Source organism: Tympanuchus pallidicinctus, unplaced genomic scaffold (genome assembly GCF_026119805.1).
Source record: "Tympanuchus pallidicinctus isolate F22 unplaced genomic scaffold, pur_lepc_1.0 scaffold25, whole genome shotgun sequence".
Lineage (NCBI taxonomy): Eukaryota > Metazoa > Chordata > Aves > Galliformes > Phasianidae > Tympanuchus > Tympanuchus pallidicinctus.
This window is the reverse complement of record NW_026294742.1, coordinates 3,710,177-3,723,095: the sequence shown is the minus strand read 5'-3', so window position 1 is coordinate 3,723,095 and position 12,919 is coordinate 3,710,177. Positions and strand designations below refer to the sequence as shown.

The 12,919-nt window shown below is 47.6% G+C and overlaps 1 protein-coding gene across 1 annotated transcript; it reads left to right on the top strand.

The window, feature by feature from the left end:
• The first annotated feature begins 5,692 nt into the window (after positions 1-5,692).
• PIK3IP1 (phosphoinositide-3-kinase interacting protein 1) lies at positions 5,693-12,211 on the top strand. The gene is made up of 6 exons (XM_052689545.1): positions 5,693-5,821; positions 5,941-6,057; positions 6,141-6,257; positions 8,166-8,351; positions 8,486-8,564; positions 10,609-12,211. Exons 1-6 carry the CDS (start codon positions 5,740-5,742, stop codon positions 10,814-10,816), a joined length of 789 nt encoding a protein of 262 aa, XP_052545505.1. The 5' UTR covers positions 5,693-5,739; the 3' UTR covers positions 10,817-12,211.
• The last annotated feature ends 708 nt before the right edge of the window (positions 12,212-12,919 follow it).

Here is a 12,919-nt window from a genome sequence, read left to right as displayed (position 1 = left end):
CTGGGTCTTTGTGATGAAATTTCTTTCATCCTTTTAGCATATGTGGATGGAGTAGCAATTATCTGTATGAAACTTGGGGTTGTCCTTACTCAGTATGTGGAAGATAAGATAGTGAAAAACATACAGGGTTTTTCACCTGCCTATTTCAGGTGCTGGGTCATCAGTCAAATGCAGTGTTCCAACTCAACACTGTCATATTTTAAAGACTAGCAAAGTATGGGATGGAACTTTATTAATCCTTTGTTCCTTTCTACTCCTTTAGCCTCCTTGTGGTTTTCCCAGTTTGAGCCCTAATTTTCTAAGAGAACGGCAAAATTGAGACCACAGCAACAAAGATTTGCCCTATGTCGTAAATATATTCAAGTAACAGGATCTTTGCTTTTGTAAATAGACTTTTAAAAGTCCATGTGCATTTACAAGAGCCAGAAGGAGGCTGTCCTTGCATGCCAATGCCATGTGTGCAACCCACAGAGAAAATAAAGAGGTTTTCCATTCTAGGCAGAGAAGACTGGGGCAAATTCCCAAAGTAAACACAATCCCTCCCACAGCCTCCAGGCAAACACCTGTGGAGAGAGAGGTCTTTCACTGTACCTATGTGCCAATGGGTTTAATCTGTTTTCAGGTCAGCTAAGGAAAATAAAATCCAGAGGTGAGAGCCCTGCACTGTAAATGTCTGTGAATCCTGCGCTTTTATGCAGAAACACTGGTAGCTCTACTGAAAGGTTTGGTCTTTGCTCCTAGGTTGAATTACAAAGACTACTCTGATCACAGTCCTAAAACCCTAGCTAGATAAGGAAAACATTTTTGTTTTCATTTTATGTGTACGAGTTTATAACCTCCCTGCCTTTATGTTGGCAGGGATATGGGAGTTGCTTGCCTGTAGTGAGTGGTTGTGCATTTTAACCGTGGTGTGTTTTCCAAAGGAACTGGAATTCTTGTATGTTTAAATGCAACTCTACACCCTCGTTCTTTTCACAGTGAAAGCTAACTCTGAATTTGATAATATTCGATTACTGAAGTTTAAACAGCAGTTTTGGACAGTCACTTGTGCTTGACTATGAAATCTGTTCCCATGGTGAGTGAGGGGCACTGAAACAGTTCTGTCCAATTCACTGGAAGTTTAATGACTGTAACCTAAACAAAAATCTTTATTCCATTTGACTAAAATCTCCGTACATCTCATTCTGCCTTTTTCATGCATCTCACCTGTAGATAACCTGTTATTCTTACATCAATATTTTCTAACCAAGAAGAAGGTGGGTTTAGCTGACTGCTTAGCTTTGCTAGTTACTGCTGTGCACATCACAGAATTAAGAAACAGAAAAGCTGCAAAGGCACTTTAATACCTTAAGAAAAAATACACAGCACATTCTCATGTTTCTTTCTACATTCATGTTTATTTGTGCTCTTAATCTAAGTCAGCACTACACAAGTATAACTGCCTTCTGTGACTTAAGTGGTTATTAATATGGCAAACTGGCAGAAGCTTGCCTAAGGTCAAACAACAAATCTGTATAAGAATTTAGAGTAAAGCCTCTGTTCTTCACTCATAGGCCTGTGTATTCTCCAATTCCATTCATCTACCCTTAAACATACATGCTCTGTTTTCTGTCAACAGCAGCCTGCATTTGTAGGAAACGGAACAATAGTGTAAGTGGGATCTGAAGCCTCTTCAGCTGCTCTACACCCCTAGCAGTATCTGTCCAGTTTTAAGGTATTTTGCTGAGATACATTCATTGGGAAAATGCTATCTGTGATCCATACAGTGATTTCAGAATGCGCTAGGGGAGAGACCTAGGAGCCATGAATCCAAGCTAAGACCTTTACAACATTCCCAATGGACCACTGTGAACACACATCTGTGTGCAGCTGGGTCTGACAGAACCACTGAGGGAATTGTGACAGGGCCCTGTGCAGTTTGTCACAAGAAAGACAAAGGGGTGTTGCTACTAGAGAGGACTCAGTGTGTGAAATTTCTGAAGTCAGTGATTACTGGGAGTATTTACTGCTAATCTCAGCGCAAGAGAAGCATAGCTGCTCTGCTCCCCCAGTAAACAATAGGTCCCAGATTGCCCTCCTGAGGCCTCTTTCCTTTTATTACAGCCCACACAGAAGGCTCATCTGAGAAGGCACTTTGAGTAAGTAGAGCAAACCCTGAACCAGTCTGAACCAGTTCAAATATCACATATGGTTGTTTTGCTTCTGCAGACTTCCTTGTTAGTCCTTGGAGGCTGTGGCTGGCATTTACTTAGCAATAGCTCATGCTGTCAAATGGAAGGGGGAGGGGAAGCCTCTCCTTGAACGTGTCAGCAGGGGGATGCAACAGTGCAATCAGATATTTCTATTGCTCCACACTGACTCCTTTGTAGCGTCTGTTTCTGTCTTGATTTTTAGTTATACTCAGCTGATGATTTCATAAACTCAACATCCAATCCATTTGTTCCAACCCCAGTGTTTTTTTCTACGCAGATTGTTTCTAGGCTAGGAATAAAACGTATCTGTTTCTGACCCCTACGTCATTGCTTACAGAAGGCTTTTCACAGGTGAGGCCCAGAGCTCTTTTTATGATCCAGAAGCAACAGAAGAGTTAAAAAAAACACAGCACTTTTGTTGGAAATATAAGTATTTAATAGTATTTGGTGGCATTTGATAGTTACAATTTTAAGCTTGAAGCACAATTTGCTCTAATACTCTTCTCATGGTAGAGGAGGCCTAAGTTTACTATTTTAACGATCACAATTAATGAAGTAAGCAGAAAAATGGGAGAAGTGATGAATTAGAATGAAGAAGGCTTTACAAAAAAAAAAAAAGAAAAGAAAACAGTTTTGAGGAAAACATATATATAATTATTCCAAAAGGAAGCAATAGGTATTGATAGGAATGTGCCATGTGTCTTGTTAAAAGAAAGGCAGTGGTCAATGTTCTCTTTTAAGCAATCCATTTGTCTAGAAAATAATAGATTATAAAGGTCATTTTGCTTATTCCCCTTATTTAGTAAGATAAAGTGATAAAGCATATTAGTACTTCAGTGGGAAACTTTATGAACTTTTGCCTCCCTCTGTAGCATGCTGTGCTACATGTTATTTTCTCTGCATTTTTCTTCTCAAAGAAAGTCTTCCATGCATTTTCAATTTTTTCCGCAGGTGGAAAATATAAAATAAAAAAAAAAGAGCCCAGTTGAGAGGCAGGACAGAGAAAGCTGACATTGTTCATTCCGAAAGCTGCATCAGGCAAACAGCAGAGAAGGTACAAGCTCAGGGTTGGAAATGGTTCACACGGAGTTCAGGGAGGGTGCCTGACCTTCCCTGTTCCTAGAAAGAACATATATTTTCTTCTGTGAGGTGTTTGTGGATGTGTGTGTGCCCCGTGGTGCATGTATGTGTATGTACGTACTGACTTGTACATGCGTGCAGTGGGAGGATATAGCTACAGAGCTATTTGCTTAGTGATAGTTTGGGCAGGTCCTTGGAAATCAAGTCCTAGGAAGTCATGTCAGGTTTAATCTCTTCAGAGTGTGGCAAGAAGAGCAAGCCCATTCCCAAAGCTGGGGAAGAACAATTGACTCTGCCTTTGACAGCTGCTACTGGCATCCTATTAAACTTAACCGTGTGAAACTGCCAGGCATAAATCTTTCCTCATCCTGCCGAAAGCTGGAGATAAAAGAGAAAAAAAGCTTAGAAGTCAGCTGTGGAAAAGACTTTGATCTTTACCGTTAATGTGATGGGTTTTGCATTTCTCCCAGATTCCCTATTGTTCTTCTGTGGACTAGAAACTCCGACTGTTTGCTGCAGCTTGGCTGGGTGTAATAAGAACTGCAGATTTATCTTGTTACATAACAGCAGAGAGAGGTCTGAGGTTTGTTTCCACAGAGATTACTGCCCAGCCTGCAGTTCTTGGATCGGGATGTACAGGGGGAGGCGCTTTCTGTGCAACATGGCACAGAAGCCAAGTTAGTCTCACAAAATGAACTAAAAGAAATCAGGTTGGCAGCCCACTGCAAACAATTCTGGGCAGACTGTGCCTCTGGATGCATGTGTGGTCCTGCAGCTTCTGACTGAATGGAATTTGTCCCATAAAATCTCTTAGCAAGAGCTATTACTAACAGAAGGTCTGGTTCAGTAGCCCTCATGTAGAATTCTTGCTTGCTCCATTCAGCAGTGCCTTCACAGTGGGCAAAACTGGAGAGCATCAGGAATGCAATAACTGAGTGTGCACACAATGAGCTGAATAGCACAAAGCACACAAAGCAGACATCATAGCTGGGATGTTGGTCAGTGCTGACACACAAAGGATTTTTCCAACCTAGCAAGTCTGGCTGCAGGTTTTGTTTGTTTAAATTCATTATTAAACTAGAAGTACTGTCCTGTTAAATCGTATTGTTAAGTATGAATCACATAAGCACTAAGGTTACAGTTTCATGCTCAGTGATAGTTTTGCTGAATGCTCTGTTTCCATCATTACCTCTCTGCCATGCTGGTACATCTGTTGTTGTTTTTGTGGCTGCACTGTGGGCAGCCTGGCTGTAAAGCACAAACGTGTGCATGATCTGGTAGGAAAAGGGTAAAAGCTGGCTTGGATCGGTGCTCTGTGCCTGCTCGTGACACCTGTAGCAGCCTGACAGAGAGCACTGCCAGGATGGAAACATCTGGGAAGGGAAGGACTGCTGCTGACAGCGATTCATCAAACACAGTACAGCACGCAGCTTCCCGGCACTGATTGCATGTGATTTCAAAGCACTTTAATAGAAGAGACCTTCTATGTCTATTTCAGGGGAGGAAAGTGTGACTATCGCTCATTTAGAAGGGAAAAAAAAGGGGAAAGAGCACAGAACTGAAAGTGGGCAGATTGGCCGAGGTCAGGAGGAACTCGGTGGAAAAGCCACAAATAGCAGCACCTGGTGCTGCCAGCCTGTGCCTTGGCTGCACACCCACCGCTTGGCCCCGGCCCCCTCTGAGAGCCCCGCACCGACAGGTCCAGGCATTCAGAGGTTGTTTTTCCCTCTGTCACGTGGAAGCCTTGTTGGTGACATACAGCCACCGGCACCGCAGAAGGTAAAGGCTGCCTGTTTGGTGAAAAAGTACCCCTTGTAACCTACGTGCCCGTTTCAGATGTCTGTAGAAAGGCTTTTTCGCTGTGGCTGAAAGACTGCAGTACCCTTCATTTAAAGCATTCGAGGCTGTTTACCTTGTTTTTCTGTAACAGACACAGCCGTTCGAGCGTGTGGAGTCACCGAAAAGCAATGCGATCGCGCGCGCCCCCGGGCGCAGTCTCTAAAGCTGAGGGAACCTAAACGCGGAATCGGGGGAGGAGAATTCAGTTCTAAGCTCTGGAGGGGAGGCTGGAAGATGAACAACATCCCGGCCCCGACCCGGGGTGCAGGCACGGCTCCGCGCTGGCAGCCCCCTCTCCCGGCCCCGCCGTTTTTCACGTTTTGGGGCGCGGGGTTCGGGGCCGTTTCCCCGCAAGCGCCCTCCGGCCACCCCGGCGCTGCCCCGCGGCTCTCGACCCCTTCCCCTCCCGGGGCTCCCCGCGGGGCCGGGACCCGCCCGGGGGCGGGCGGCGGCGGCGGCAGCGTTAGCGTTAGGACCCGGCGGCGGCCGCGAGGCGGGGAGGGGGGAGCGCAGCCCGGCGGTTGTTTACCGGGGAGGGGAGCGCCGGGGCAGGTCTCGGCGCGGCGCTGAGCGCGGCGCAACCGAGCGGCGGGGCCGAGCCTGCGGCTCCTCGCCCTCCGCGCCGAGGATGCTGCGCGGGGGCCCGCTGCGAGCGGCGGGCGCGGTGCTGCTGGTCTCGCTGCTGCTGGCGGCCGCCCGCGGCGCCGAGGGTGAGTGTCGGCCCGCCCGAGGGGGCCCGGCTTTGTCGCGGGGGACAAAGGCCGGCCCTGGGGGGGGAACCTCCGGCGAGGGGGACCTCCCCGCATGGCCCGGCCTCGTGTTTCTGCAGAGTGCCTCCGCGGCGACGGCGCGTCCTACCGCGGGAACCGGCGGGTGGCCTCCGGCGGCGCCCCGTGCCTCAACTGGCTGGCGGTGCGAAGCGAGATCGGCGCCGCGCTCCCGGCAGGTGGGTGCGGGCGGTGGCGGGCCGGGGCGGCGGGGCTCGGAAAGCGGGGAGCTCCGCGCTGACCGCCTCGTGCCCTCCCGCAGTAGCCGAGGATCACGACAGCTGCCGGAACCCGAATGGCGACGCCGCGCCCTGGTGCTACGTCCGAGGCGCCGCCGGGATTCCCGAGCGCAGAACCTGCGAGATCCCTCCCTGCCCAGGTAGGAGCGGCCCCAACCGGGACCCCGCTGCCGCCCTCCCCGGCTTTGTCCTTCCCTGCCCGGTCTGGGGGCTGGTCACCGGGAAGGGGTCCCCGTGCGATCTCCACTGCCCCTTACCCGGGGCTCCCCTCCAGCCTGCGCTTGGAGGTTTAGTCTTGGCAGCAGAAAAGGCCTCCACCCGTTTTGCTGGTCTGTTTGCACGGCTGTTGAGCCGTGTTATAAAAGGCAGTGGTCTGCACATCTAGAAACCGCCGGAAAGTGGATAGGACCTTAATGTAGGACACGTTACTGCTGTCGGAATGATGCTAAAGGAATGCCAGGGTGAGTTTGGATACAGGTAGGGTTGGAAAAACTCGATAAAAACAAGATGTGAACAGAGGACAGTAAAAAACAAAACATCAGGCAGGGTGTCAGAAAGATATGTCAGGCTGTGAGGGAGCCTGCCAGGAGGAGAGCTGTAGCTCAGAGCCGGCTTTTGGGAGAGGAGATGTCAGGATTGGCTGAGACCAAAGCAGGCACTTGTTTTTTGGACTATTTGCAGATCTCTGAGCCTTTCCAGATGTACACACTGCACTGTCCCTCGGGATCACTGGCCTTGCATGTAAACAGCTTTCCCTCACACGTACTCCCTCTGCTTTCCTTCGCTCTGCTTGTCTGTTGCCTGCTTTTCCCTAAAGGTAAAGCAAAACAAATGTTCTGCTGCCAAGAACAGTCTTGCAGCTTTGGGATCTGGGGAGTTAACTGACCTTCCATCCAGTACACCATCTGTATGTGTAGGGGGTTTGGCCATTCTTGTCTCAGAGCAGGCACCGTTTTATTATAGTTGTCCTGCTGCTCCCCTTAGTTCAGCTTCTCTGGCCTGACCTTAAGTAACATAACTGTGCAGTGCAGGCACCCTGATTTCCTGTTTCTAATTCCTCATCTGTACTTCCATTTCACATTCCACTGAGGACTCAAAATGGCTGCAGATAGCAAATCCAGATGGGGTTAATGACAGCTGTGGGGTGAGATCTAGGACCTGCTGAGAGATGGAGGGAGTTTTCAGGTGTGCATGCAAACTGTGCATGGCATTTCCAAAAAGCAGGTTTTTTTTGTTGTTATTCAAGAGAGGCAACAGATATATACATTCTACTACAATAGCTTTTAACGTGATATGAAAGAAAGAGATTTCTTGAAAATCTCATTAATGTGGTTGATAAAAATCTGCAGTGCTGAGAAAGAGTCTGCTGTGAGCATCCATCCTCACGCATCTTTCTGTGGGCTCTGGCTGAGGAAGGCCATGCTGTACTTAGATAAATCAATGCCTCTGCTGCCCGAAGCGTTGCTCTGACTTAGCCTGTCCATCATGCTAAAGGAGTTTGCTGCGGGGCTGCAAAGAGGGCTGGGTAAAAATGTCCTAGGTTGTTTCACACCATCTGGAGTCTCCTTCCGTCAAACCTTCCTGTGTCAGGAAGATTGAGGCAGAAGAGAGATAAATAGACTCCTGGGAGATTTCAGATGGAGATTCTCATAATCTTTTTTCATGTCTGTTCAGCATGATTGAAGCTGCAGCCTGTATATCGATCTGTAGACTAAATGAAGTCATTGTGCATCCCCTGGACTCTTGCTCTGAACCTGGGTTTCATTCTGTTCAGTCTTCTGCCTCATCTGAGGTGATGCCTTACACTTACAGGATTCATGTCAGAGGAAAACAGGGAGAGTGCATTTCTCTTGGTAGCATTTCTGGCAGTAACTGCTTAAGTTACTGTAAATAGTAACTTGTTATTCATGGGAATAAGTGTTTGTCAGTGGGTTTTGAAGACGGTTTGGTGATAGCAGTCTAGATCTGTCCCACTCACATGGTGTGTGTTATTTGGAAGTACTCATCATTGCTCCGTATTTTGTACGTCTCTTTTTTCCTCCCAACAGATGCTACTGCTACCACAGCCCCAGTCCCTACAGCAGAAGTTAATATTTCTCAGGAGGTCAACCAGGTGTTTGAACCAGCTGATACCTTGCCCTCCCGGAGTGAGGCAGCCGCTGTGCAGCCCGTCATTGGGATAAGTCAGAGAGTGCAGATGAACTCCAGAGAAAAGAAGGACTTAGGGACGCTAGGTAAAAACACAGGGTTGTGAGCTGGATCCATTCCTGTAGTTCTGTCAGGATGGACTTGTTTCGAGGCTCAGAAAGTGCTGCTGTAACTGGATCTAATGCTTCCAATGCTGCCTCTTTCCTTTCCCTCTTCACAGGGTATGTGCTGGGGCTGATCATGATGGTGATAATCATTGCCATTGGGGCTGGCATTGTCGTGGGATACATCTATAAGAGGTCAGTGGCTACTCTCCTTTGTCCTAAAGCTCTTTTAGGCATAAAATCCTGATTATACAAATCAGGAATATCTGAATGTCTGCAAACCCAACCAGATGCTAATGAAAAGACAAACAGATGCGTAAGTCTTCAAACATCACAAACTGTACAAGAGCTTATCTTGTCACAACAAGAAAAGAGTAATTTAAGAATTAATCCCACTCTTCTCTATTTCATACATCTGTATGGTATCCTGTCACATTTAAAGTTTCTAACAGCCCTCTTTTTGTTTGTTTGGTTTGAGATGTGGATGCGTGTGATTTGATGTGGCTTTCTCAGGTGCTTCTAGAGGAGCTGATTTCTAGGTGGTAGCTGTAGAGAGCAGACTCCAGGTGCCCTCACAGGAAGTTTACTTTGCAGTCAGAAGAGCAATCCTTTCAGCAGGCACCTCTTCACCTGCTTTCCCTAGTTTAGGTAACTTTAGGAGAAAAATAACTGGTGAATCCTTTGCCACACGTGTTGTATTCTGTGAAGCTGCATATCGGGTAACAGTCTTTGGAAAAGTTCCATTTTCTAAAGCTCCTGTCTGCTTTATGGTCAGTTTTGATTCATGTGTAAGTTATGACCTGTTTGGCCACTTCACTGCGCTGCACAGAAACCTTTCTGTAGCTCAGCAGCATCTGAGCATCAGAAGGGTTTGTGGTAATAGGAAGCTGTAGTTGTAACAGGCAGGGCAGGATTAGCAAGTACCAGTATAGCTGCAGCAAGTGAAAGCCCGGGCTGTCTCCTCTGGGAAGGTTTGTTCTGTTTTGGCTGTTTGACAGCAGCCTGACACAGCCAAGCAGAAGGAGCCCTTTCCCAAGCTAGGACACGTCCTTATGTAAGTGTTTATAATAAATGCCGACAGAAGGAAAAAAAACAGAGGGAGGAGTGTTACATAAGGGGCAAAACACAGAGCGCTGCTTGTTGAAGAATCTGATTTGAGTTGTCACTTCAGAGAACGCTGTCTCGTGTGCTGGCAGGATTGGCAGCCGCTGCTGCACACTTGTAGGCAGCTTTGAAAAGCTGCCAAAACACTTATGTGCCGACTGGAAACCCCAGCAGCTCTGCCTGTTGGGGATCACAAGCCTCGGGAGGTGTTGAGTGGTGCCTGCCCCACTTCACTCCTTTCTTTGGCAGGAAGGAGCAATACTGAACTTTGTCCTAATGCAGCTTTGCTTTTCCAGATCCAGAATATGCACTGCAGGGCTGCAGGCACAGGATTGCTTTTCCTCTCTTCCTGGATGCCTTGCTCTCAAAATTACATGTGCAAGCTAGCAGGTTTGGGTGGGTGTGGTGAGAAACCTCTGTGTTCTATAGCTTTTGGTATATGTAGCTTTTCTGGAGACAACATGCTATTAATGCCATCCATTTGTAAAGCCACGCGGATCTTCCTCAGTACAAATTACAGAGGTGTTGCCTCGCTTAGCAACAGGCTGAAAAGTTAAGTAGGCTTGAGAAGCCACTTGTGGTATTAAGCTGTTAGCTGCAGCTGCAGCAGGCACAGCCAGCTCTGAAACGGGCTTGAATAAATTCAGTAATGGCATCACTTGCTACATGAGTTTGTTTGTTGCAACAAAAGCAGAATCTATCACCAGCTTCAGTAGTTGTTTCTGTCAGATGAAGCTAGCTCTTTTGTGCAGCAGTGGGCTCTGCTGCCTCACTGCTCCCTTGGTCCAGCACCAGACCACGCTGTGGGACTGTAAGATATTAAGAAACATTTGTCAGCTCCATGGTTAGTAGAAGTTTGGCTTTCCAGTCATCATTTAGATGAAGTACTGTCAGTAAATAAGACAATATGGGGAAGGGACAGACTTCACTTAGCTGCATATTTGTAAAGGTTCTCATGGTCCTCTGCCAGTGGTAGGGTATGTTTCTGGGCACTTTGTATGTGGCTGGAACATCCTTTTGTGAAACAAAGAACTGAGTCTTGCGTTTTCTTTTCTGCCATATCACCTTTACTGACTCTGTCTTCAAGCAATGGCTCTCAAACCATGTGTGTATGTATTTATTTTTTCTTATCTAGGGGAAAAGACCTGAAGGAAAAACACGAGCAGAAAGTTTATGAGCGTGAAATGCAGCGCATCACACTGCCACTCTCAGCGTTCACCAATCCCGCCTGTGAGCTTGTAGATGAGAACACGATTGTGGTTCACACTAACCAGACACCTGTGGAGGACACACATGATGGCAGTGGCCCGCTCATGGGGCAGGCAGGTACTCCTGGTGCCTGAGCAGCTGGGGCAGGAGACGTCCAGGCTGAGTGAAGCTTCCAGCTTCCCACTGTGAGCGTGGGGGTTGCGTGTGTTCATTTCTATTTTGTTTTCTTTTTGATGAAAGCCAGATGAAGGTGATGCAGAGGGACAGAGCAATGGGCTATTCATCACTGTTTGAGGGCAACATTCAGTGCGTGACCAGCTGGGGACTGGTGTGGTGGATCTTGCTGCTTCCTCCCACCTATCTCCATGGAGTGCCAAGGAGCTGGAGGGGAAGACGGGCCAGGTTCACACCTGGCCACAGAATCAATAGTTGTGAGTGTGGTCTTGGCTTCCTGTTTTTCTGTTCCTTTCCTATTTAATGGTGTGCACTGTTACTTATGTTTCAGCCTGGAAGCCCAGGAGGGAGCAGTACTGCAGGGACTGAGGGGAGCTTCATGTCAGACCTAGATAATTACACTGATTATAGTTCCTGTCTTTTTTGCTTTAATGGCTGAGAGCTGGAGAATCCTATCCAGAATCCTGCTACTAGAACAGGTGGTGTTTTTTTTCCCCCCCAAGAAAGAATGTATTTGAAGGATGGCTTTGACCAATAACGGTATGTTTAGCCCCAGTGTAAATTTGGAAAAGCTCTTCTCAAGGTCTTGACGAATCCAGGTCTTCCAGGGCTGAGGGCGCATCTCCATTCCCCTGTGGTGCTACATGCACAGCCACAGTTGTAGGTGTCCAGGTGTCTGCCTCCTGCTCACTTACACAGATCAGCAGACCAGAAGGCTAGCAGCAGATTGTTCTGGAGTGTAGAAAAAAACCCTGCCCTTCGATCACCTACAGCAGGTTGAGCACTGAGGACAGATAACTTTCTACAGTGCCAGCTCTGGAGGGCATGGTCAAGCCAGCTGTGGATCCCAGTGCAGCTGCCCTTGCTCTGAGGCAGGACAGAGTTGCTGCTCTTGTAAGATCCCAAATTCACAGCATGGCTTCTGGCTCAGCCCTCTTTGCACACGCTCAGCTTGTGCTGCAAGACTGCTCACTTACCAAACCTGGCCCTATTAGAGAGATTTTTATAACAACTTTTATCAGCATTCCAGGGACTTTGGAAAGGACAGCTGCTGCAGTGTCTCCCAGATGGCACCGAGGCAAGGCCAGTTCAGGGAAACATCTATCCCCACCTCAGGGGAATCAAGCCATTCAAGTAAGTTTTCTAGCCATCTGCTTTATAGCTGAGGGCCTAACAGGGAATAGCACTTGGCAGCAGGGGTTTTAGTGTTAATGTTTGATTCAAAAAAGGGAAATGTTTTATTTTTAAATGCCTTTGAATACCATTTCTTTGTAAAATGTTTTAAATACCTCATTATGAGAAGGTGCAGATTGTGCTACCTTGTATTAAAGCTTCAATGAAAAATGCTCTGTAAACCTGTGTGGACTGTGGCTCATCTCTATATTCTTGCTTGCCAGAGCAGCATCCTTTTGTTTGTTGCAGACTTCCAACTGAGGAGAGGGGATGATGCTATTACAGTTTGTCAGGCCCAAAGGTAAATCCCTACAAGCAGTGCCTCTACTCCCCAGCACAGACAAGGGACACAGGACATGTCTCGGTGCTGCCAGCAGCTAGCCCATGACTGGGCAGTGTTCCTAAAAAGCAGCTGTGGGTGTGTGAACTGGACTGACAGAGTAGGCTGGCTCATGGGAAGATTGCTCTCCCTTACAGCCCCTTCCTGCAGTGACGCAGGTCAGTTCTGTTTTGAGGCTGCTCAGCAACAGCTCTGTCCCTCGGGGCCTTGCATTGGAAAGCAAGGAGACAGCATGGCAGGTTACAGGAGGCACTGACATAGCTGGCATTTTTTCTTCATAAGCTGGCACTTCATAGCTGGCATAAACAAATGCCTCTTGAACTGTGTATTTCAGAATATGATGTTTCTAAGAATGGGCTGTATTTTTACCCCTGATTCAGGAAAGTGGAGACACTCCATGTTCTGCTGGCTCTTGTCAAGTCTTATACAGAACAGCTAGACAGCATCTTCCCTTTGCATCACTCCAGGTGAATGTTGTCATTGAGCACTTGCACAGCATCTCAGTAGTCCCGTGTGTGGCAGAACCCTTGGCTCAAGGAGTTCTTTCAAT

Coding starts and splice junctions, on each gene's coding strand:
- PIK3IP1 (XM_052689545.1), top strand. CDS start 5,740: ATGCTGCGCGGGGGCCCGCTGCGAGCGGCGGGCGCGGTGCTGCTGGTC. Junction 6,258..8,165: donor CGAGATCCCTCCCTGCCCAG/GTAGGAGCGGCC, acceptor TCCTCCCAACAG/ATGCTACTGCTACCACAGCC. Junction 8,352..8,485: donor GAAGGACTTAGGGACGCTAG/GTAAAAACACAG, acceptor CCCTCTTCACAG/GGTATGTGCTGGGGCTGATC.